Below are 23,396 nucleotides of genomic sequence, written 5' to 3' on the forward strand. Positions count from 1 at the left end.
GGGTTAGGGACATACGCACCAGAACAGCCTCCAAATATTTTTGAATTGCTGTCAATTCAATCCCAAAATGTCTATAGCTCCGTCACTAGTGCCTGGTGAGCGAAGAGAACTTTGCTGCTAAAATGTTGAAAAGAGAGTGATAATCAGCACCTAAATTACTAAGTATACATATGTATCAGATTAGAATGAATTACCATTAGTAATTCTGCGATGTAAAATTCCGTCATTTTATTTCAATGAATACCTAATTTAGACTTGCTAAACTGAACAAGAATAAAGAATAATTCAACCTGCTAATATTGTGCCAGAGTTGCCAACTATGCTTTAGCTTGCGATCAGAGAACAACCATGATGCGCCATGAAGCAGTTTCAGCCGGGCTCTCACGTGTAATCTAGTTTTTACCTGGGTTGTGAAAGGTAAGCGTTTACACGACCATTCAATTAACAACTATCTGTGTTATTAACATTGATGTATTTTATAGACATTCTAGCTTAGGTTGCAAATTTTGCATACGCAATCGCAACACTGATTTAGATGGCTTGCTCATTTTTATCATTTCCTTTTTGCATCGAATGAGTGCTAAACAGGTTTGGTCGTAAATAATCATGTGAAGGTAGAAGTAATCAGACAACAAGAGCGTTATACTGTATATGATATACCTAATTGCGTTAAATATGAAAACATTAGATTGAACGTGAATTTTTATAGAATTGCTAATAAAATCGTCTCCTGTTTTTTTTTTTCAAAAAATAAAACAAATTACTCAGAAATATTTAGAAATTGAGCTTTGCTTTGTCTTTCCTTTTAATGGATGCTATGGCAATTGTTTTTTAGGTAATCGATCGACCATGAACGCGCACGACTTTAGGGGCAAGAGGGCGCTGGTGACGGGCGCTGGCGCCGGCATCGGTAGAGCCACAGCGCTGAAGCTGGCTGAGCTCGGAGCTGAAGTTGTCGCTCTGAGCCGCACGCAAGAAAACTTGGACAGCCTCAAGGCCGAAAACCCGTCGATTGAAATAATCTGCGTGGATCTCGCAGATTGGAACGCTACTAGGGAAGCCGTTCAGAAAGTTACTCCAATTCACCTCTTGGTGAATAATGCAGCCGTTGCTTTACTTGCTCCGGTTTTGGAGGCCACGCCGCAAGAATTTGATTCATCATTCAATTTGAATGTGAAGTCTATTTTAAACGTCACACAAGTGGTGGCGTCTGACCTTGTGGATAGAAAATTGAAAGGTAGCATTGTGAACCTTTCCTCTCAAGCTGCCCAGCGTGCGCTGAAGGATCACATTGTATACTGTGGAACCAAAGCTGCAGTCGACGCCTTCACAAGATCTATGGCTTTGGAACTCGCGCCTAAAGGAATAAGAGTAAACTCTGTAGGTCCAACAGTCGTGATGACTGCAATGGGACGCATTGGTTGGTCTAAACCCGAGAAAAGTGATCCAATGAGAGCCAGGATTCCGCAAGGGAAATTTGCAGAAGTTGAAGACGTGGTCAATGCAATAGTTTATCTGTTGAGTGATAAGAGTGATATGATAAATGGCCATATGCTTCCCGTTGAAGGAGGTTTCTTCTGCTCTTGAACTATCGCAATTTCTCTGAATATTATTCCATTTAATGTTATTATTATGATGATAGTTGAAGGATGCGATGACGCAAGTAAAATTTGTGAGCAAATTACTTCGATTGTTTGTTATGACCGAACCTTTTGTTGAGTTTAACTTAATTTCATGCTGTAATTTATTTGATTCGTTTTGTTTTACTACTATTTGTTGGAAATTAACATGAGATGTTTAACCGCGGCAGACATGAAAGATGAATAGAGTTGTGTTCCTTCGATAAGCTCAACTGAAGGGAAAACTACAGCATTGTGCTCATTGCAATCTATTGTAGATTGTTCACAATGCGGCCCGCGCAAGGGAACAGGCAAATCGCTGAAAATATGTTAAGCTTATATTTATTTGTCAAATTTTTCTAGAATTTTCGGGCATATGCTAGAAGTTTTTATTTTGCTAAAATTATAATCGAAGTTCACTGCATTCCTCGTCTTACTTTCCATGCAGGCATGATGGATTAAATTCGAAAAGTTTCTTAAAAAAGTAATTAAACTGTTATTTTATTGTAATGAATAGCGAGCCAGGATTAAATGCTCTCATAATTTCTTGCCCAAAAAATAACAAGTTTGCGGCCAGGTCCAATAACAGATTCAGATTTAACAGGAGATGATGAGAGTTCACATATTTGTACGTTAGTGTAGTTACGCAGAAGCTCTTATTTAATACAAGTTTCATTGAAGACCAAAGAGTATTTGTATGATCGTAGTATGTTTCATTGAATACACTCGAGCGCAAGAAACATAATAATTTTGCAAAAGTCTTCTTTATTTAAGTTTTAAATTCATGTTGAAGTTCTAAATTCATGTCCTGATGATAAAATACGTTTCAGCAGGATGTACCCGCGTTAATTAATTAAAAAAAACTGCTCGTAGGAATATACATTTTACGGTTAGAACGAGTCGACACCATTCTTTTGGCGCTAACCTCGCACTGCAAGTAAAGGTTTCTAAAATTGATAAGCGTTGCCTACTTCTTCATTGCGAATGAGTTCCTAGTCCTACATTCGTTTTTCCTCGCAACTAAATGGTCCGAGTTCGATATGGCTGCGGTGTGGGTAGCTAATTGCCTCGAGGGCTTGTAACTTATGACAATTCTCTTTCCGTTTTTACCCCGAAATTAGATTCAAAAGACGCGTGGAATGTCAAGTTTTGGCTGCTTCGCACACGACTAAACTTCATTGTGTTTTTTGCACTAAAAATCAATCAAAAAGTTTCAAGTTTAATGAGTAGAAGATGAGTTCAAAGTATAAATCGCCAGCATCATAAGTCAATTTGACACGAATAGATTATCCACTAATGCATAATTTCAGATGTTCACAATGAAACACATGAAATAGACACTTGAGATAATTTTTGTTCATAAATTAACGAATATTTTCACCCTTTCGCTCCACCTCAAAGGTAAGTTCAATGCCCCATCTCAAACATGATCTATGTTGCGGGGACTGAAGCCAATAACTCACCAATAACTACTTTAAGGACCGTTTCTGCTGACTCAACAGTCGCGTCTAGAGGCCAAGTAACGGTTGGCCACAACTCGAGAGTCCGACGCGTCGGGCAGCGTTGTATGGCGACGAATTAGGGTCATTTCGAAGTTATTGTACATATACTCAAATGTATTTCCATGTTTAATTGAGTAGAGTAATTTATTGACCAGTTTAAATTTGTAATTTTGGTCGTAAAATTTACATTCTATGCTGCCCATTCTCCCCATTGTTAGAGTCATTTCATTCACTGTAACTAAAAATAAAAATTTCCCAATGTCGCACCTATACAGGATATATTGATCATGAAGTAACAGACTCCTAGGTAACGGTGAGACACTAAATATGCATGAACTTTGATGATAATCAACATACATACGATACTCATAAGGCTGATTAATGATTACGCTTGTCCCAAAGAATGAATGTTCCCAATCTTATCTCCGCGACGTCTGTTTAGGTAGTTTATTGATATATACAATATTTCGAAGATATATTGTATACATCAATATGCATTTTTTTGGCAGTGTTCTTGCAGCTTTCAAGATGAGAAAACAAAACATCATGTAACCGCGCAGTCATGAACGATGCACATGTCACCTAATATCTCAAGCGATCTGCACTTGGTAACTAGGGCCTTGGATGAGATAACTAATCAGTCCAGGTTGTGCCACAGACCTGAGAGCAGCAGAGTTTATAAGGAACACAGCATCGGTACATTATAGGTTGGTGCGCAGCTCCTAAACTTATTTATTTGTGTTAACGGCGCTCCTTGGTGGCGTCGCAGGGTCACTTGCAATGTATAGGGAAGACATATCACAGGCTGGCAGTGGCAGGCGGATAAAAAACTGAAATACTTATGCAATTAAGCAAATAGGTGCAGAGTGCTTAATAAGAAGGGTTAAAATAACATTCTGAGGTTTTAAGTTGTACAGAAGGTCGTGAATAAAATATTAGGACATGGGATGGCTTAACGGTGTTTGCAGCGTTCGTAGAGAAATGATAAATACTTGGCATGCATACACTAATGTTAGTGTCGGCAGTGCAATTTCATCAGCTCCAGTTTGATCAATAAGTAGACTTTTATAATTTTTGTAGCATCATTTCTTTAATAAATTATCAACCTCTATTGAAATTAAAAATGATAACTCAACAATAATGACGCGATAGCACTTTGACCTTATGATTGGAATATTTTTGTACATACTTTCCTGCCGATATTTTACTTCTGCTATTCAAATTGTAGTTCAATTTCTACTATTCAATTCTATTAATTTATATGTTAACTTTCCTATCCCTTCTTTCAGTAACGTTTTCCATCAAGAAACGTCAGCATGAACGTCTTGTCAGTTGATTTTACTGGAAAGAGCATTTTACTGGCATCGGAAGAGCGACGGCTCTTCGGCTGGCTGAGCTTGGGGCGAAAGTGTATGCCTTGAGCCTAGTCCAAGCCGAGCTTGACAGCCTCCATGCTGAAAACCCCGCAATTGTTACGCTTTGCGTGGATTTGCAAGACTGGGAAGCTACTCGGGAAGCCGTGAAAAAAGTAACTCCGATTCATCTCCTTGTAAACATTGCGGTAGTTTTTAAGTGGAGCCCAATATTGAAGACCAGTCTTGCCGATGTTAATGCAAGCCTCGACGTGAACGTCAAAGGAGTTCTCAACGTGTCGCAAGTTGTGGCATCAGACCTCATCACTCGAGGCGAGAAAGGAAACATAGTCAACATGTCATCGATAGGAGGGCAAAAACCTATGATTCAAACTGGTATCTACTCAGCCTGTAAAGCAGCTGTTGACTCTTTCACGAGGTCGATGGCTCTGGAATTGTCGTCAAAAGGCATTCGTGTGAACGCTGTCTGCCCCACCCTAGTGACAGACACCTTCTCAGGCCAGGTTATGGCACCAAATAGGAAAAATACTGAAACTGGGGCCGGAAACGAGCTTCTGATGGCTAGAACTCCTCAAGGAAAATTCCCTTGCAGGAATGACGTCGTCAATGCTGTAGTGTACTTGCTTAGTGACTACAGTGACCTCGTCAATGGACATTTATTGCCCGTTGATGGAGGTTTTTTGTGTTCCTAAGAAATTTCGTTCACAGTTACAAATTTACTTTACAATAGTATAACTTCGAGAAACGTTATCGTTATTCTGTTCATGCATTTTTCTTTACATTAGTGCCCTAATATATTGTACATGAAACTAATAATATGAAGTTTTCATGTACAATATATATTGTACATGAAAACTTCATGTCAAAATTGAGGGCAGTTCCTCGTTGCCGATTACGTCTTTCGAATTTTTTATATAGAATTTCCATATCATAGAGCAGCACGCAAAGAAGTTTTCACCGCCGTGCTCTTTGGTGGGGCCAAATTTTTGTCTCAATAATAGATATCTAATATTACCTGACTTACCACTAAAACTTACATCATTCCCTGGGCTCAAGATAATGGGCATAACGTTTGACATGTTAGCCAAAATTTATTCATGGGAGCTTTGTACAAATTTTAGGGGTGGAGTGTGAGTCAGGAACTAGGCTATAAATACAAATATGAACCAAACTTTGCAACTGGAACTTTCTTATCATTGTTTCTGTACATGCAATTACTTTAGGGCTGCATTACAAATAAGAACATATCACTTACGATACATTTTAGTGAAATTTTATCCAATATATCATCAAGCTGCATAAAAATTTTCAAAATACAATTCAAATAAATTATTTTAGAAAGTACTGATGAATACCTTCTTTTTGCGTACAAATTTATTTAAGACATCCAATTACGAAATCAGTATTTCCAAGTCGCAATTATGATTATTGTTCAATACTGGAAGATTATAATTCGGGGGTTGTGCGGGATTAATTATTTAGAGTTGAGAGTAATCCGTAAGCAAATCGTCATCCCCGTTGTCATAATAATTTGTAAAAATAGTAATGACAATTATAGATTACCAGATCAAACCCATTTGAAACAAAACCCCCTTTTTAATTGTCCTATTTTGAAGTTTGCAAAAACATTAATAAGTCAGTCATGTAATAATAGTCTTTTGTTTTCAGCTTTATATAGCAGCTCCAACCGGCGTTGCCCGGGTTATATAATTCATTAACTTTAAAAATCCTCTTAATCCTGAACAATTTCTCTCAAACCCCGTAACGATTTTTCATACTAAGAATGCAAATGTAATGAAAGGAGTGTCATGACTCTGCTGAAATGAATCATTGGCGAATGAATTTTAGTAAAAAGAATTTTATTAGCAAAATCGCTAGTAAAATGAATTTGGGTTCCAAGTTACAAATCATGTCAATCTACAATTAGCATCATCATTTATGATAATTGTCACGAAGAGCGGGGGCGTTGAAAATATTGCGGAACTAAACACCATATGATGAAAATATATTTTGAGGCATGAAGTAGACAGAAATTGGGTAATGTAAACGTGTATATAATAGACTGAGTTGAGTGCCCGACACCAGTTTTTGCACAGCGCCTGACTTTGCAACAACGTGCACCCTCTCAAAATAGCATTGGCTCCAGCAGAGATAGTTTTCATCGCCGCAACTTAGAAATAATATACGTTACGCTCTATTGATTATAAGGGATTGAAAAATAGCTTTAATTAATGCTTTAATTAATGTAATTAATTAACGAAGTCATTTCTATCATAGTTTTAACGAAGTAATCTTTATAAAAGTCAAGCGGTTTTTAATACGTTTAATGTAGTTAAATACTTCGAATACGGCGTATTATCTAACTATTGAACTATTAACTGTTACGACACACATAAAACTACGCAGTTCTTTTCCTGCTGAGGGCACCAGTGTAGTTAACTAAAAAAATATAAAAGACACGCTTGAATGAAAGAAAAAGCAATGATACAGAATTAAATGCAAGTTGTATAACTTCAGAATTCAAGAATTTAAAAACATAGAAAACAGCAAAAATATTCACCATTTTGGAATGAAAACGTTCTAGAGTGCAGCTCCATCGTCAATTCAGAAGTTCAAAACCTATAAGAAAAGCATAATCAATTAGAAGTATTATAAGTATTATAGGTTTTGAACTTTTGAACTGACGATGGAGCTAGACTCCGAAACGTTTTCATTCTTAAGAAACGGTGAATATTTCGGCGGTTTTCTTTGCTTTTAAATTCTTGATGAACTTGCGATTTAAGCAGTCTAGTAATTTTAGAACTTCAGAATTGATTAAATAATAAATTATTTTTATTTGATACAAGACAATTTTCGACGCATCAGATGATTGTTGTTGAATCTCTACTCTTAGAAAAAATTCTAGAACAATATTTTGACGAGCATTGACTAGTGCGTACGCTCAATCCATGGGTTATCTGGCATCTATTATAATGCATGTATCGAACCAACTCCTTGTCTGCATTTAGTTTGTTTAAATCACATTATTATATCTATCGAAGCTCAGCTGACATTTTCATCATGGTCGCGGTTGTCTAGTCTGACACAGAGCTGGAACCGTACCAGCCCATGCAGTTTATAATAGGTAGTCCAGCGTCATTCGGCCCATCGTAAAGACTTACGAGTATTCAAGGCTCATTATTTGCAATGCCTGATCTTGCTGAGAGTCAGGTGACTCTGACCAGTGCCAGACGTACTTCTGAGGACACGTGAGTAAACAGTTGATTTTCTACGGATTAACCCTAAATTAAGGCGCTTGACTGAACTCGGCCAAATTATTTTAATAAGAAAGCTCTCATGTTTTTAATCGCCTATCACAGTGGTTCCCAAACCTGTTCAAGCTGGCTCCCCTTTTGGCTCCCCAGTGAATCCCTGGCGCCCCTCAGCCGAAAGAAACGTATAAAAACAAAAGCCTCTTTCTTGATATTTAGTTCGCTGCAAATTTAAATGAGAAATGTTAGACACAAATGTGCATTTCACAAATAGAATCTCATTTAGTAAACCAACATATTTTTTACAGTTTTAAGTGTTTCAGCACTAGAAATTCAAGACGGTTCGGACAAATTTACGGCTGGACTCGTGGCCGGTCTCGCAGCCGGTCTCACGGCCAATCTCTAAATTCAGTGACTAAGGAATATCTCCTAAACTAATGAACGCAGCTCGATAAAACTTGGAACAAGTATTCATCAGTACCTAAAGGTGATGTTTAGCTCATGAAAACATTTTTAATTTCACCTTCATTCGGAGTTATATGGCGATATGGGCTGAAATTCGCAGTGATAAAAGACTGTCTTTCAAACTACTGAACAGATCCGAATGAAATTTTACAATATACGTAAACGGTGATTTTTAGCTCGTGAAAATTTATTCGATTCGGAGTCATGGTCTGCACGTGTTGTGTACAAATCGCCAAACAAACGTACAAACTTCTGACGCGGACTGCGGCCCCCCTACTGTCCCTTTCTTCCTCACCGCCCCTCCAGATCTTTCCGCCGCCCCCCCAGGGGGGCAATATCACCCCCAGGAGGGGGGCGATATCGCCCACTTTGGGAGCCACTGATCTATCACATATTTACTCCCGGGACGGTCATAAAACTACGATGAAAATTTCAGTGGACGAGTACATATCAGTGGTCGTACAAAATTGTACAGCTCCATGGTCGGAGTGTTGAGGGCTTCAAATAGTGAACTTGTAATAAGCAATGAGTAGTGACAGTTATTGATCCACTTAATCAAGATGTAATAGGAAACAAAGCGGCACCGTGCCATTAATTAAGTACATTTTTGTACATGAAGAGTCACTACTAATTGGGCACAAACGGATAATTAAAGAAATTATATCATTCTACATATTTTTCGATTACAAGAAATAAATGTGTTATGGTGCAGGTCAACTCTTTCTTCTATATTTTCCGAAAGATATTCAATATACGTAGCATAATTTAAAAGTCGATTTTTGATCTACATTGTCCATGGCGGGAATAAAAACCTAATTCTGCACGCCAATATCATTATTGATATACCTGTTCAGGCAAAAACATAAGAAAATATGTGTGTTACCTGGCTAAGATATCGCTCATCTTAGTATGCTGTCGCATGCGCTCTACCGGCCACACGGCGTAGAACAATGAACATATATTCCAACATGTCGACCCGGCTACAGAAAATGAGCTTAGCCAAACGCATCCAACACATTTTCTATAAAACTTGCCCCTGTTATGGGATCAGCATAAGAACAATAAAGATTATCGCATAAAAATGCAATGGGAATCATACAAAAATTCGGGACTTTCACAAAATATAGATCGGCTCACGTTAGTATAGCAGTTTTTATTCAATTCATGTTATTTCTCTCGAGTTGTTATTATACCAACCCTTTTAATGATGCAAAGCAACGTCCACTAATTTTTTTAGAGAAATTTATCGCGTGATGAGTACTTTGCTCCTCATGCCGTTTGATTGATTAGCTGGAACTGTGCTTTTTTGCAGTTCAGCATACTTTATAACCCTTAAAAAATTTTGTTCTCTGTATTTGTCCTAATTGAGGTTAACACTGATTGCTTTAAGGCTGTGATTCTCAAACTTTTTGGTAGTACCCCAATTTCAACATGTAGGACTTACGTTTTTCCCCTTCCAACTCCAACATTGTGAAGCAATACACTAGGAAACGAAACTAGGAAAAATCTCAATGGCCGATCAGCTGCTGTATTTGCTATCATCAACTTCATACTTAATCCTCTTCCGCCGTATGTCACTTTCCGGGAACATAACTTTCAAGTTAAATTGTACGTAAACTATCGAGTTCAGCAACCTTAAGACGTTTGTACGCAACAGAAAACATTTTAAAGTTGTTGTACGTGGTGGCAACAATCATCGCAAGGCATTTTGCGCTCACTATAGAACGTATCCTTTTTGGGAAGAAGTCTTGTGACAATATTGCTCCGGTTACTCGTGTTAGGCTGTAGAGGGTTAAGTACTCTACCCTGCCATTTCTCATACTAGATACGAATATATAAGCACGTACTCATAAAAAACACGGACACGAACGAAACATCTTCTGATGATAATAGAGCAAAACAAGAATTTTTGAAATTCTCCGACGAAGAAGGAAGTGTGATAAGGATTAAAATAAATAAGTAAGAGTAATTACAAGAGGGAAGCTAGTTTAACAAGAACGCGTTGATTCGGACAAGTTTTGTATTAGCGAATTATACTGTATGAAACGTTTTCGTAGAGAATCTTGAACTGCGCGGGGAAGATAAAAATAGTCGGTGGTAAGCATCAAGATCAAAGAGAATAATGTATCGCAAAAATAACGTGCGCATAACTATGCGCACGTTATTTATAGTTTAGTTTCAGTTTTAGTTTAGTTTCATAGTTTATAGTTATGCGCACGTGCGCATAACTATAAATTATGAAATGCGCGCATAATACGGTCACACAGGTCTGCAACAAACAATACTATTGATTTTTATCATATTTTTTTTGTTGCGCTGACAAGAAAAGAAGCCATGGACGTCAGACTTAAATAGTTTTTTGTCAAGAAACTCTGGATAGTCATTAAATTCTACTATTTTTCCTACAACTGTATCATATGGGTCCTTGCTTTGGTTTAATTGTATTCAACCTGAATAAGGCCAAAAAACCTTGAGTACCTTGAGGGCGTCAAAGATTTTCGCTACACTTGACGATACTTGCAACTCTTATGAAAGTGGAGGCGCGCTCGAGCAAGAATATGAATAAAGTTATAAGAAGTTCATATAATATTTTAGCATCTTATCATGTGGAATGTTATTCATTAAACACGAGATGCAAAATATACTTTGTCATTGTAATATTTAATCAAAAATCTAAAATTGAACAAACAAGTAGATTAATCGTATTTAAATTAAAAAGTATTGCAAACGTTCTTAATGATTTTTAAATTAGATGTACACTTGAAGCACAATGATATTCCTCAACTGTTATCACAATTAATGATCCTTTTTCAACTGCTGAGGAAGCAAGTCTCCGATACACTTTTAAAAATATATGAGAACATTACTTTTGTTTTTTCAAACTCTTAATTAATATAATGAATGCTCGTGAGAATAAATTTGGCAATGCCATTCGTAATCTCTCGTCCTGTGCTGCAGGCCCAGTGGAGGATGGTGGGTGTCGCGCACGCGCCTGGAGGTGGCGCTGCTGGCGATGGTGGCCGTGAGTTTGTTCCTCCTCATCGCCGTGTGTCTCGCCATGGCCGCCGTCATCGCTGGTTCTTCTCCTAACAGCTTGTTCGCAGGTAGTCTTTTAGAATCTAATCCATCACTAACTGAATGTATTAACGTTTTTACTATTAACATGATAGATTGATAGATTACTCGGGGCAATTGACAATGATGTCATTAAATGCTCGTTGTTGCGTACCACACAAGTTGTTCATGTTCCTAATACATTTAACAGGGTTTATTCCTCAGGAAGTCTTACTACAAGGAGCCATATCCCTTACATCTTAATGGCTTCCATTGAATTTCTTAATACAAATAATTTAAATAGCAATTTACCCAAAATGATGGCATCGTTGACGCTCCGAGTATGAACGCCTGCATGAACGCATGAACAGACTAGACAAAGCTATGCAGGGGCAAATGTTCAGTCTAGAAATGAAAAACACCTAGTGGACTTTGCGATAAGCGCAGCAGCTATCTCAAACAGTCGTCAGTTATGGAAAGATCGAGTTCAAAAGGCCGGATCTCTAGGGTAATCAAGTCACGAAAAGTACAAGAATCGGCAATAGACCATAAAGGCCTATTTCTTCAGTGCCGACACTTCTATTCAATTCTATTCTATTCCTGCACGACCTATTAAAGCTTAATAAAGACATTATCTTGGATCACGACTTCGTGCTCGAGCTCCGGAATCATTTCCTAACAGAAGCTGGTTTAGAATATACTTTTAATTCTTTAACCACCGCTGTCTTAGAACAACAGCTTTAGGTAAAGGAAAACGCCACAATCAATTAAACTAACGAATGTATTCGATGGTGGCCGTGAGTTTGTTCCTCCTCATCGCCGTGTGTCTCGCCATGGCCGCCGTCATCGCTGGTTCTTCTCCTAACAGCTTGTTCGCAGGTAGGCTTTTAGAATCTAATCCATCACTAACTGAATGTATTAACGTTTTTACTATTAACATGATAGATTGATAGATTACTCGGGGCAATTGACAATGATGTCATTAAATGCTCGTTGTTGCGTACCACACAAGTTGTTCATGTTCCTAATACATTTAACAGGGTTTATTCCTCAGGAAGTCTTACTACAAGGAGCCATATCCCTTACATCTTAATGGCTTCCATTGAATTTCTTAATACAAATAATTTAAATAGCAATTTACCCAAAATGATGGCATCGTTGACGCTCCGAGTATGAACGCCTGCATGAACGCATGAACAGACTAGACAAAGCTATGCAGGGGCAAATGTTCAGTCTAGAAATGAAAAACACCTAGTGGACTTTGCGATAAGCGCAGCAGCTATCTCAAACAGTCGTCAGTTATGGAAAGATCGAGTTCAAAAGGCCGGATCTCTAGGGTAATCAAGTCACGAAAAGTACAAGAATCGGCAATAGACCATAAAGGCCTATTTCTTCAGTGCCGACACTTCTATTCAATTCTATTCTATTCCTGCACGACCTATTAAAGCTTAATAAAGACATTATCTTGGATCACGACTTCGTGCTCGAGCTCCGGAATCATTTCCTAACAGAAGCTGGTTTAGAATATACTTTTAATTCTTTAACCACCGCTGTCTTAGAACAACAGCTTTAGGTAAAGGAAAACGCCACAATCAATTAAACTAACGAATGTATCTCTACCATGTGATGGACCATGTTCAGAAGAAAGTGTCACCGCACCGCTCATTCATTAGAGTAACGGGTTCAGACTTGAATTTGTCCAGGGCAGGAGCTCGACATGAAGAGACGACACCGACAACGTCTGTCGATAGAGACAAGATGCGAAAACGGTTCCTGAGATTGATGATAAGAAACTAAAAGAGAAGGATGAAAATGTGCAATCATTTTATCTGTATAAGCAATCCTCACAATAAAGTAAGATCTTCAGAACAGTCACCTACATTCACTAATCAGCCCTGTCATTGATATTTATAAGAAAATTAATTTAATCTACGTGCGGCGGCCGCTGCTCACTTTAAGCATAAATTTTTTGTTTAAATACTGTTCTGTTTCCGGTTTCAGAACTTTCCGGCAGCTCGGCATCAGCCGAAGTGAAGACGATCGAGGATGTTTCAGGCTTGGCTAAGCTAACTGATAATAATCTGCACAAAACTTCCGATAAACCATCGTCTTCATCGGCCGACATCTGCCTCACCAAGGGCTGTGTCACCTCAGGTGAGTAAGATATGCATATTTTCGGAATTGAATCATAATTTCAAATTTAGGCCTACTCTTCAGCGCCGACATCACTATGTTACAACCACAATGACAAACCGAATATTGATTATAACGTTACTTCATCATTATTCAAAGATGAGGATAGACTATAGTCGTTTCACACTTTTCCCTCACATCTTAATTGTAGTCACATCATTCAATAATGAGGAGCTATTATAATTCTAGGGGATCCACCAAACATTCAATAATCCTCAAAAAGTATTTTCGCCCGCTTCTTTGCCACGCGGATAATTTTTCTTAGTGTTTTTTGACTCGTTCGGAAGGTCAACTATTTTACTTGACAAAAGTTGTTGAATGTTTGAGTTTACGAAGAACGAATTCCAAGTTATTGTTGGTTATATAGAAATGTATTGACGAGATGTTGGTTACATAGAAATGTACAGTATTACTGGGATGAGAGCATACTAAGGGCGGCGGCTCGGAGTACAACTGCTTTAGTACTAACTGATGAATTTATCCGAATACATCATGTCATACAATCATATTCGGAATTAATTGACCCATTGTAAACTAAATTTCAGTACAAAATGCCAACTTTATCTCCAGCGCACAGGGTGCAACGCACTCATGTCTACGATGTCTGACCATGAAAAGGTTTTTCCGACAATGCAGGCCAGTTTATGAGGCCTGAACCTTGTAACTCTGCAACTTCTATGAGAGATTTTGCACTCTCGTATCCTCATATACCTTCTCACGTGAAAAATTTATTCAAGTATCATTTTCAAAGTTAATACCTTTTTTCATGTCCGTTTTGAGGCATGCTTCAACTTTCATGGGAGTTGAATATATCTTTCGATGTAGCGAGGGCCATATATGGACGCTGTCAAGGTGTATTTATGGTTGGTTAAGAAAAATTGTACTACAGCAAAAACATATAAGATACAATGGCACGAAAAATATTAGAATATAATTACTTAAAAAATAATCTACCATTTCTTGTCTGAGCTTGACGACCATGATTTTGTAGATTTTTTTTTCACCGTCAGAGCAACAAAATAGAAAATCAGGATACATGACCAATACCTATTACGGCAATATTTTCCTTCCAGCATCGCAGCTTATAGCCAACATGGACTCAGAAGTTGATCCGTGCGAGGATTTTTTCGAGTATGCGTGCGGTAATTATCTGAGAACCAAGAACATCCCCGACGAGAAGAGCTCCATATCGCAGTTCAGCGACATATCGGATGCCCTTAATCAGAAGCTGCGCACGCTCGTCGAGAGCGAGGACTCTTCCGAGGACACCTCCAGCAGCCTGATGGTCAAGCAACTCTACAAGTCCTGCATGGACACCGGTGAGTCCAGCACGTGTTCATCATATTCCAGCAAATTTCTCAAAGGAGCAAATTTTTTCATCATCATTCCAGCAAATTCATCATAATCATCATCATCATTCCAGAACATTTTTTCATCATCAACATAACCTTTAGTTTACTCTAATGCCCACAAAGTGACCATTAAATGATCAATGAACACAAATTTCACGTGGTTTTTAATGAAACATGAATGAATTATCGCGAATATGACAATATTTTTTGTGCTTATCCGTTTTAGTTTACATCAACCGATATAGACTCCAATTGCTGCAAAAGGCGGATTCATACTTGTGCTAAAGATTATAAATAAAGACATCCTAATTATACTGTAATCAAACTACACGACATAATTTTCCGGCACAGAGAGCATCGCGGAGCAAGGCCTACAGCCGCTGAAAGACATCCTGCGGGAGATGGGCGGCTGGCCGGCGGTGGAGGGCGCTGCCTGGGACCACAACAGGTTCGACTGGGTCCAGAACGTCTACATCAACAGGCGGCTCGGCTGCTCCATTGACCTATTATTTGAATTCTCCATCGGCAGCGACATCATGAACTCGTCATGGAATATAATTTACGTTAGTTATGTCTTTTAAAATGCGCTCATTGAGCACTATAACTTCATAAAGGAGTTTTCGGTGAATGCCGTGAGTTTTTACACGATTTTGGGGTGAAAGTTGAATATTGAATTCGAATAGAATATGAGTGTTGTATACGTTGACAGTTTTTTCGACCTAAAATCGTGTATTTGAATTGCCTGTAGAGCTGTTGACATCTGCGTGCGATTTATCTTTACTGTTACTTTAACCCCTTCGACATTTAAGGGATGCAAGTAAGAAAGTTTGCGCTTCAGGAAAGTCGACGTATTTTCTATTTTTTGAATTACCTGGCACCGAGCAAACTAGACTAGTAATGAAAATGGGAATGCCGCTTCATGTCTTTTGACACATGTTCACACCATAATACAAAAATTACTTATTAAAGGCATGGTGTGTAACTAGCGGTTTTGTTACATAAGATCGACCAGCCGAGCCTGGGCATGCCGTCTCGGGAGTATCTGCTGCGCGGCCTGAACGACAGCGACGTGCGGGCGTATCTCGACTACCAGGTCTCCTTAGCCGCGCTCCTCGGCGCCAACCGCACAGCCGCCCAACTCGAACTCACCGAGAGCCTCTTGTTCGAGATACAACTTGCCAATGTGAGCGAGATTACATGTTTGAAATTCGTAAAAAATTACATTAAAAAAATATTTTCAAAAAATTACATGTTCTAAAATTCGTTATATATAAATTATATTTATACAATGGTTGGAAACGAACATTGGAAAATTATTTCTTAAATTTTTTGCAATCTTCGATTATATTCAGCAAAAGAGTCTATTTCTGAACATGACTTGTTGCACACAAGTTTCAATTATCTAAATTTTCGACTTAAGTGTGCATGTTAAGGAAAACTAACATTGACAGCCAAGCCAGAAGAGTACCTGCAAAAATATCGAAACTTAATTTATTTAATATAATTATAATAATATAATTCTTTTCAAACAACACCCGACGACGCTTATCTTCAGCTCTCACTGCCACAAGAACGGCGACGCAACTTCACGGAACTCTACAACAAAATGACCGTAGCGGAACTGCAGGACAGGGTGCCCAGTATTCCCTGGTTAACTTACATCAACAATCTTTTATCTCCTTTCATCACTGTGAGTTATTGAGAAGACATTTTGAAGAATATGAATAATAATTCGAAGTTACAGGACATAATCTCGGTAAAAATTCGTAATAAATGCTATTCAGTCAATCGAACTAATTTAATTTTTAGTATCACTATCCATTTAGCGTATCAACTAACATCATCAGCCAAGTGGCTGATGATGCATTTTTTCTCTGGCATTTTAATAGATACCAGAGAACCCATGAATTGAGCTCTATTCAATGCTCCTGAAAATATTGTTCGTGATACACACTTACAGGTGAAAATAGCGCCTGAATTATGATTCAAGAGATTTTCAGAATCATTTATGGCGGTCAACGGTAGCTTAAGCCAGAAGTAATGTAATGGGAGCGAAATGAAAACTGTAAAGTAAGTATAAGTAAGTAAGTGAGTAAAGTTTATCTTTGTTTTCTTTTTAGATCACCGAACATGAAGAAGTAATTGTAATTGTGCCAACTTACATGGAGGATCTGGAGAAACTTCTGTTGGAAACACCCAAGAGGTAGGGAATGAGAAAGATTTTTTACAAATATCAAATCCCGAACAGGGCAAGAATCGTAAGATTTCTTACGATTATCTGAGAAATAGAACTAAATACGTTACAAGACATGTAAATTGAACTCAACGGTAAGCCTGCCCTTAAATAAGAAGTGTTTCATTAAGCAGCCCCTACTTATTCAAAAATGTTGCTCAATATATTGTGCCATCACGCCCCCAGACGTGCAATCATATTGCGCTAACAGTCCCAACCAGACCTTCATGCATAGCCAACATGTTGAGTGATAATGATTTGACTGCGTAGTAATGCTGTGTCAGCAAGTCTTACAAAAATAAAAGGAAAAGCTCGCAAAAAGGTAGAAAATGGTCGAAACAGTGGTTTATCAACAGAGAGAAGTTATCAACAGAAGAAAAGCTCACAAAAAGGTAGAAAATGGTCGAAATGGTGGTTTATCAACACAGAGAGAAATTCACCCACGTAAAATTAATTAATGAATTGAGAATGATTGAACCTATTGATTGAAACCGATATACCTAGATGAATTCCTAAAAAATTATTTGTCAACTTCTTAACATCCGCCATGATAAAAACACGCGGCTACGATCAGGCGTAGATAAGCGTTACTATACTCCCGTACGACCGTTGGAGACCACTGACAGAATATTAAGCAATAAAGCCCTAGACGGCACAATATCTTCCAGTTTGTGCAATATATTATCAGAATTCTGAAAATCACGCGATATATTGCACAACCCGTCAATACCGCCCCTAGACGCTCAATAATATTGCGTAAACCAAAATATTGCGCAATTATATTGAACGTCAAGGGGCTGCTTTGCTTAACGCTGAGACATGTTATTGTTATTCTACGAAGGTGGTTTCTTGGCGTCTGATTCAACTGAACTTATATCGAGAGGACGATAAAAATAAGTTCTGCTTCACAAACAAATGTTTTGCGAGCAAGTGTTCTTCAGGATTAAGTGGCATGTTTTTTTTTTGTTGATACCAGCTGTGAAATTCATCCTACAGTCACAGAGGAGTTAACATCCAGACTGTTGGTTCACAGAGCACGTGATCGTCAATATCTGGTACTTACCTTAGTTTTTGTTCACCACTCGCTTAATTAAAGAGCTGACAAGGTACAGTATGTCCTGTAATACTTTCATATTGAAATGCAGAAACATGCTGTCCACAGAGTGATCGCGAACTACATGATGTGGCGGCTGTCTGCGGCAACCATCAGTTACTTGTCAGAAGACGCGCGTGATCTGCAGCTCGCCTACTCCAAGAAGATCACTGGAACTGGCAAGAGGAAGCCTAGGTGGAAGGAGTGCATGGGAGTCGTGTCTAGCAGGTGAGGAATAATTTCGTCTCACGTCATAAAATTATAGAAGCTAAAAAATAAACATGGTTGGTAAGATACGGAACCTCACATAAACACCGAATTGATTTGAAACCAAGTAAAAGCAATCAAAGCTAAAACATGAACGGTTACTTGAGAAAATAATTTGAAGACTTGTGAGTAAGTAAGTTTTACATACAATAACGGCAAAACGCTCCGCATTGTACAAATATTCATGTAAAACCAAGTTAATGATTTGTCGAGAACGGCTGGTGTCATAGCAGAATAACACAATTATAGGTTCGGTGTATCAGATTCTCTTATTTAAATACATTACTGAATTTCTAATTTTTTTATTTTGTGGCAGGTGCGTGTCGTAATTACTTTTTATCGACTTTAGTAAGCATAGTCCGTTACAATATTAGCTTTCACTGTTCAAGATAATCTGATTTGCCTTTTGCATTCTGTCTCATTAGCAGTGGACACTGGACGACGTATGCGTTAAATAAATTAAAGTTGTTATCTGGATTTTTCACAGTCTCCCACTTGCTGTGGGTAAACTGTACGCTGAAAAATTCTTCAAGAAGGACGCCAAGGCTGCAGCAGATGAGATGGTATCCTACGTCAGGGCGGAATTCGATAAAATTCTGCGCACTGTTGACTGGATGGACGACGAGACCAGGATCCGCGCCATCAACAAGTCCCTGGCGATCACGCCCCATATCGCCTACCCGGAGGAACTCTTGGACGAGTCCAAATTAGCAGAGCTTTTCAAAGACGTGAATATCTATTCACTTGATTGCATAATGATTGACTGCCTAATTTCAGTTGATAATCAAGTTTGAAATGAATATTGTTATTTGAAGTCAAGAGAAAGTCAAAGATGTCAAGAATTCGAAATGCATATTTACGCCCTCATGATGAACAATGCTTACTAAGCAGTTTTAATCAACTGAACAGTGCAATGATTAAAGGTCATTAACATCAATCTGAAAACCAGTGAATGAGTGAATGGAGAGAGGATTGTGATGCAACTATTAAATAGTTTCAATGTACAGTCATTGAATGAGTTATGTAAAATTTAGTGAGTTTGTAATTTTGGCATTTTTTTCATTCCTGAAATACTAAGCAACCTTGACACTCGACGCTTTAAACAAATACTTTGGGCAAATGTTTTTATTATAATGTTCCCTATTTTTCAGTTAAGAATCTCGGACGGTGAGCTTCTCTCAAATATGCGTAATTTTACCATTTTTGGCACGGATTATTACTTCAAGAGTCTTAGAGACAAAGTTGACAAGAATGACTGGAAAGAGCATGGTGCTGCTGCTGTCGTTAACGCCTTCTACAGCTTTTTAGAGAACTCTATCGGTGAGGAACATATGTGAAGCATCAATGTGTTGCAGGGTAATTTTTTCGTTAAATTAACTATCATATTTCGGAACTGAAAATTTTTATTCGTTAGACCTGCCTAGACGTATTTTTAACTTAAAAATTTACATTTTTGGTAACGATTTTTAATGCGAGATTGCCTGCAAGTTCTGCTTTTAGGTACCTGTTATAAATGTCAAAGTCACACCTTACGTTGCATGCGCAAAATATTCGAAAGAAATTTGAACGTTTCTTCATAATTTGACTTAAGAATTCCCGGCCGGAATTCTGCAAGGAACTTTCTTCAACGCTGACCGCCCCAAGTACCTGAACTACGGCGCCATCGGCTTCGTAATCGGCCACGAAATCACACACGGCTTCGACGACATGGTGAGCTGTACTCGGACTCTGCTCGAGTTACTTTTAGTAGAAGTGAGGAGCTATTATGTTGACCATTCAATTTCATTTGAATTTATTCTGCTGCTGTTGCATACACAATTTAGCTTTGAAATAGATGATCATATTCCACTTTTGCAATAGGGTCGACAGTTTGACGACAAAGGTGATCTCAAGGAATGGTGGGAGCCCGAGACAAGATCAAAATTTATCGATAAATCGAAGTGCATCATTCATCAGTACGGCAACTACACGCACCCAGAAGTCGGACTTAAGGTGAGGCGAAAGAAACTTGGTGCTACATTTCAACGCCAAATGGAAAGAGTTCCGCTTTTTATCACTTGGAGTACCATGACTGGGGAATGGTTTTCAAGTCAGGATAACTAAAATGTTTAGTTGGCGCGAAAAACGAGTCAAGTACCTATAGACGGAAATTCTTTCTTAACTCAATGATTGCCAGTGGCTGGAGCTCAGGTGCGTCTTATAGCTTATTTAACTGTTTTAACTGTGTTACCGATGTGCTAATCTAAAATGATTAGTAAGAACCCCCGTTTCAGCTGAATGGCGTGAACACCCAAGGAGAGAACATAGCGGACAACGGTGGCCTCAAAGAAGCGTACTACGCATATAATCAGTACGTCAGTGACCACGGAGAGGAGAATCCGTTACCAGCGCTCGGGCTAACAGCTAAACAACTTTTCTGGCTGTCAGCGGCCAACGTTTGGTGCAGCAAGACCAGGCTCGAGACGCTGAAGCTTCAGATCTTGACTGGGGCTCACGCGCCAGCTCGCTTCAGAGTCAACGGCCCGCTGAGCAATTTGCCCGAGTTTTCGCGAGACTGGAATTGTAAATCGAATTCGAAAATGAACCCGTCTCATAAGTGTTCTGTTTGGTAGTTGATATTGCGCTGTTTTTTGTTGTTGTTTATTTCCTAAGTCTTTGACCTATATTCTTGCTAGCAGTTTGATTTTTATTCACTTATTCAAGCTCATAATCCTAAAAATTTAACCAGTGCTCATGTTAAACGTTGCGATTAGAAGAAAAGTTTATTTAATAAGTTTTCACAATAACACTTGTTATTATGAGAATTATTCTCTCATACTTGTCCATGATGATTTCCTTGCCATTTTGCCGATGATATCGGTTTGAATTAATTGGGATTTTTAAACCCTTAGAAAATAAGACAAATAATATATTCCAATGACATTAAAAGCAACCAATCATAATGTCAGTAGCTTGCTTCTCCATGCAATTATTTTCACTTTATCACGCGTTGTGTTATATTAACCCCAATAAAGTATTAACCCGAAAGTCTGAATTCATTCATGTAGTCCATTTAAAGTGCCAAGGAAAATTTCGCACTCCAGGAAACACAAAGATAATTATTGCTAATTTCGCACTCCAGGAAACACAAAGATAATTATTGCTAAATTTTTTACAGTACAAGTCAGATCGCCAGGGTTTGCATTACAGTCTACACTGTAACGACACGACAGCACGTTCCGCAGCAGTTCTACCGGAATAGTAGCTTGACTGCTCAACGGGAGCAAGACTAACTCCCTCACATCGTGGCGGCTTGTAGAGCCTTGCATAAACACTTTATTGAAAGTTGCTATGATCTGACAAAGAGAGAGAGAGAGAGAACCATTGTCTACGAAGTCTCGATAATATGTCACCTGAAACCTTTCCCACTGCCTGAGAATTTGATCGTCCTCGATCACACGAAACAAAGTTGGTCCTATGTTCATATGCAATCTTAATATCAAAACCCAAATCATAAGTTCCATTTCAAAGGAACATGAGTTAGTCTGAAGTATTTTCTTATTTTCACTATCGACATTAATTTTTTTGCTTAGCCCCCACTTGCTACACAATTTGTCAAAAATCGAAAACGGTCAATCGTCACCCAATAGGGAAACGTTCTCTAAATACGTTAATCTTCTCCAGAACCGGCGATTTCTCTTTATGACCAACCCTGCTTGGTAAACTTGATAAATTACTTCGACCTGCCATTAATAATATACTTAAAAACAATTGCTTGGTTTCAAAAACGAAATCATAGAATACCGTTTATTTTGAGTGCGCAATGAAGACTTATTTTTTTTAAAGTATTTCCTTTATTTGTTTTCTTGGAAGAGAAGTTATTAAGGTTACCCATAAAGTGCCACTCTCTGGTTTAAGGTATCAGTGTTTTATTTTCGCATTAGTTAATTGTAAAGAATTCTCACCATCCTCTCATAATTCTGTTTGATTAATTTTTGTTGACTTCGGTTTGCATCAATTGTATTCGTTAATATCTATTTTGTAAGAATGGGACTTCGACGTTAGGCTGTGAACAGAATAATTGAAATGTAGCAGACCAATATTTTTCGTGCGGGAGTGGCAATATAAATTTGTACAAAAATATTCATAGATTTTGTGACAACTATACCTCAGGATTCATACGGTTCCACTGGCTCGCCAGGCTGATTGGTCTTAGTCCGTTGTCCGCTGGCAACAATACCTCAGGATTCATGCGGTTCCACTGGCGAGCCAGACTGATTGGTTGCAGTCCGTTGTCCGCTGGTTACAGTTCGAAATAAAGTCGGGGAAAGAAGTGATGATTCGATGTAACGCTCAGTGGTGGACGATCATTACACTCTGGGCTATTTGCTTCAGAATATGGTCGCGTAGAGCTCTAGATACTTAAAACAAGATGATGTCGGAAATATGTTAGGCGTTTTTTTTTTCAGGGCTGATTGGAGCCCGGCTACGCTCCCCTCCCACCAACTAGACTATCCACTCTCTCACCGACCTTAACTATCTTTCCTATCATCGACCTTAACTGTCCTCCCTATCACCGACCTTGACTATCCTCCCTATCACCGACCTACACTATCCTACCTATTACCGATCTAGACTGGTATCCTGCCTATCACCGACCTAGACTATCGACCTTCGCACCGACCTAAACTGTCACACCCCTCATCGACCTATGACAGTAAATCCAAGAAACACTGCTAAATCGGTCATTTGGAGAGGCTGCTGGTGAAATTCATTCCAAAAGAATAAGTGAATATTAAAATCTTTGACGGTAATACTAACAAAGAGTGGCGTGCGCAGCCAAGCAAGGAATCTTGTGTTCGATTTTGGTAAAATTTCAAAATTCATACAATTGTGGAACTTGTCGAAGATATAGCGTCGCGTAGTCACATTCAAGAAAATTTAACTTTTTGGAAGGGTTCTGAGGGATGTTCCAGGTGCACGAAAAATCATAGATCGAGATTTTACGTTTGCTG

The 23,396-nt window shown here is 38.5% G+C and overlaps 3 protein-coding genes across 3 annotated transcripts; all 3 read left to right on the forward strand.

Moving 5' to 3' along the window:
- Window positions 1-329: 329 nt before the first annotated feature.
- Window positions 330-1,684, forward strand: LOC108666852 (L-xylulose reductase). Its single transcript, XM_018153788.2, has 2 exons — window positions 330-417; window positions 836-1,684. Exon 2 carries the CDS (start codon window positions 850-852, stop codon window positions 1,585-1,587), a length of 738 nt encoding a protein of 245 aa, XP_018009277.1. The 5' UTR covers window positions 330-417; window positions 836-849; the 3' UTR covers window positions 1,588-1,684.
- A 2,006-nt stretch (window positions 1,685-3,690) lies between these two features.
- LOC108666849 (L-xylulose reductase-like) lies at window positions 3,691-5,744 on the forward strand. The gene is made up of 2 exons (XM_018153785.1): window positions 3,691-3,817; window positions 4,471-5,744. The coding sequence occupies exons 1-2, from the start codon at window positions 3,691-3,693 to the stop codon at window positions 5,184-5,186; spliced, it is 843 nt and encodes a 280-aa protein (XP_018009274.1). The 3' UTR covers window positions 5,187-5,744.
- Window positions 5,745-7,487: 1,743 nt separating this feature from the next.
- LOC108666850 (neprilysin-2-like) lies at window positions 7,488-21,429 on the forward strand. Its single transcript, XM_018153786.2, has 15 exons — window positions 7,488-7,742; window positions 11,169-11,226; window positions 12,056-12,143; window positions 13,266-13,418; window positions 14,531-14,776; window positions 15,161-15,372; window positions 15,813-15,992; window positions 16,365-16,499; window positions 16,930-17,012; window positions 18,205-18,363; window positions 18,890-19,130; window positions 19,554-19,722; window positions 19,994-20,112; window positions 20,263-20,394; window positions 20,676-21,429. The coding sequence occupies exons 1-15, from the start codon at window positions 7,681-7,683 to the stop codon at window positions 21,012-21,014; spliced, it is 2,376 nt and encodes a 791-aa protein (XP_018009275.1). The 5' UTR covers window positions 7,488-7,680; the 3' UTR covers window positions 21,015-21,429.
- Window positions 21,430-23,396: the final 1,967 nt, after the last annotated feature.

Source organism: Hyalella azteca, unplaced genomic scaffold (assembly GCF_000764305.2).
Source record: "Hyalella azteca isolate HAZT.00-mixed unplaced genomic scaffold, Hazt_2.0.2 contig14966, whole genome shotgun sequence".
In the NCBI taxonomy this organism is placed as follows: Eukaryota; Metazoa; Arthropoda; class Malacostraca; order Amphipoda; family Hyalellidae; genus Hyalella; species Hyalella azteca.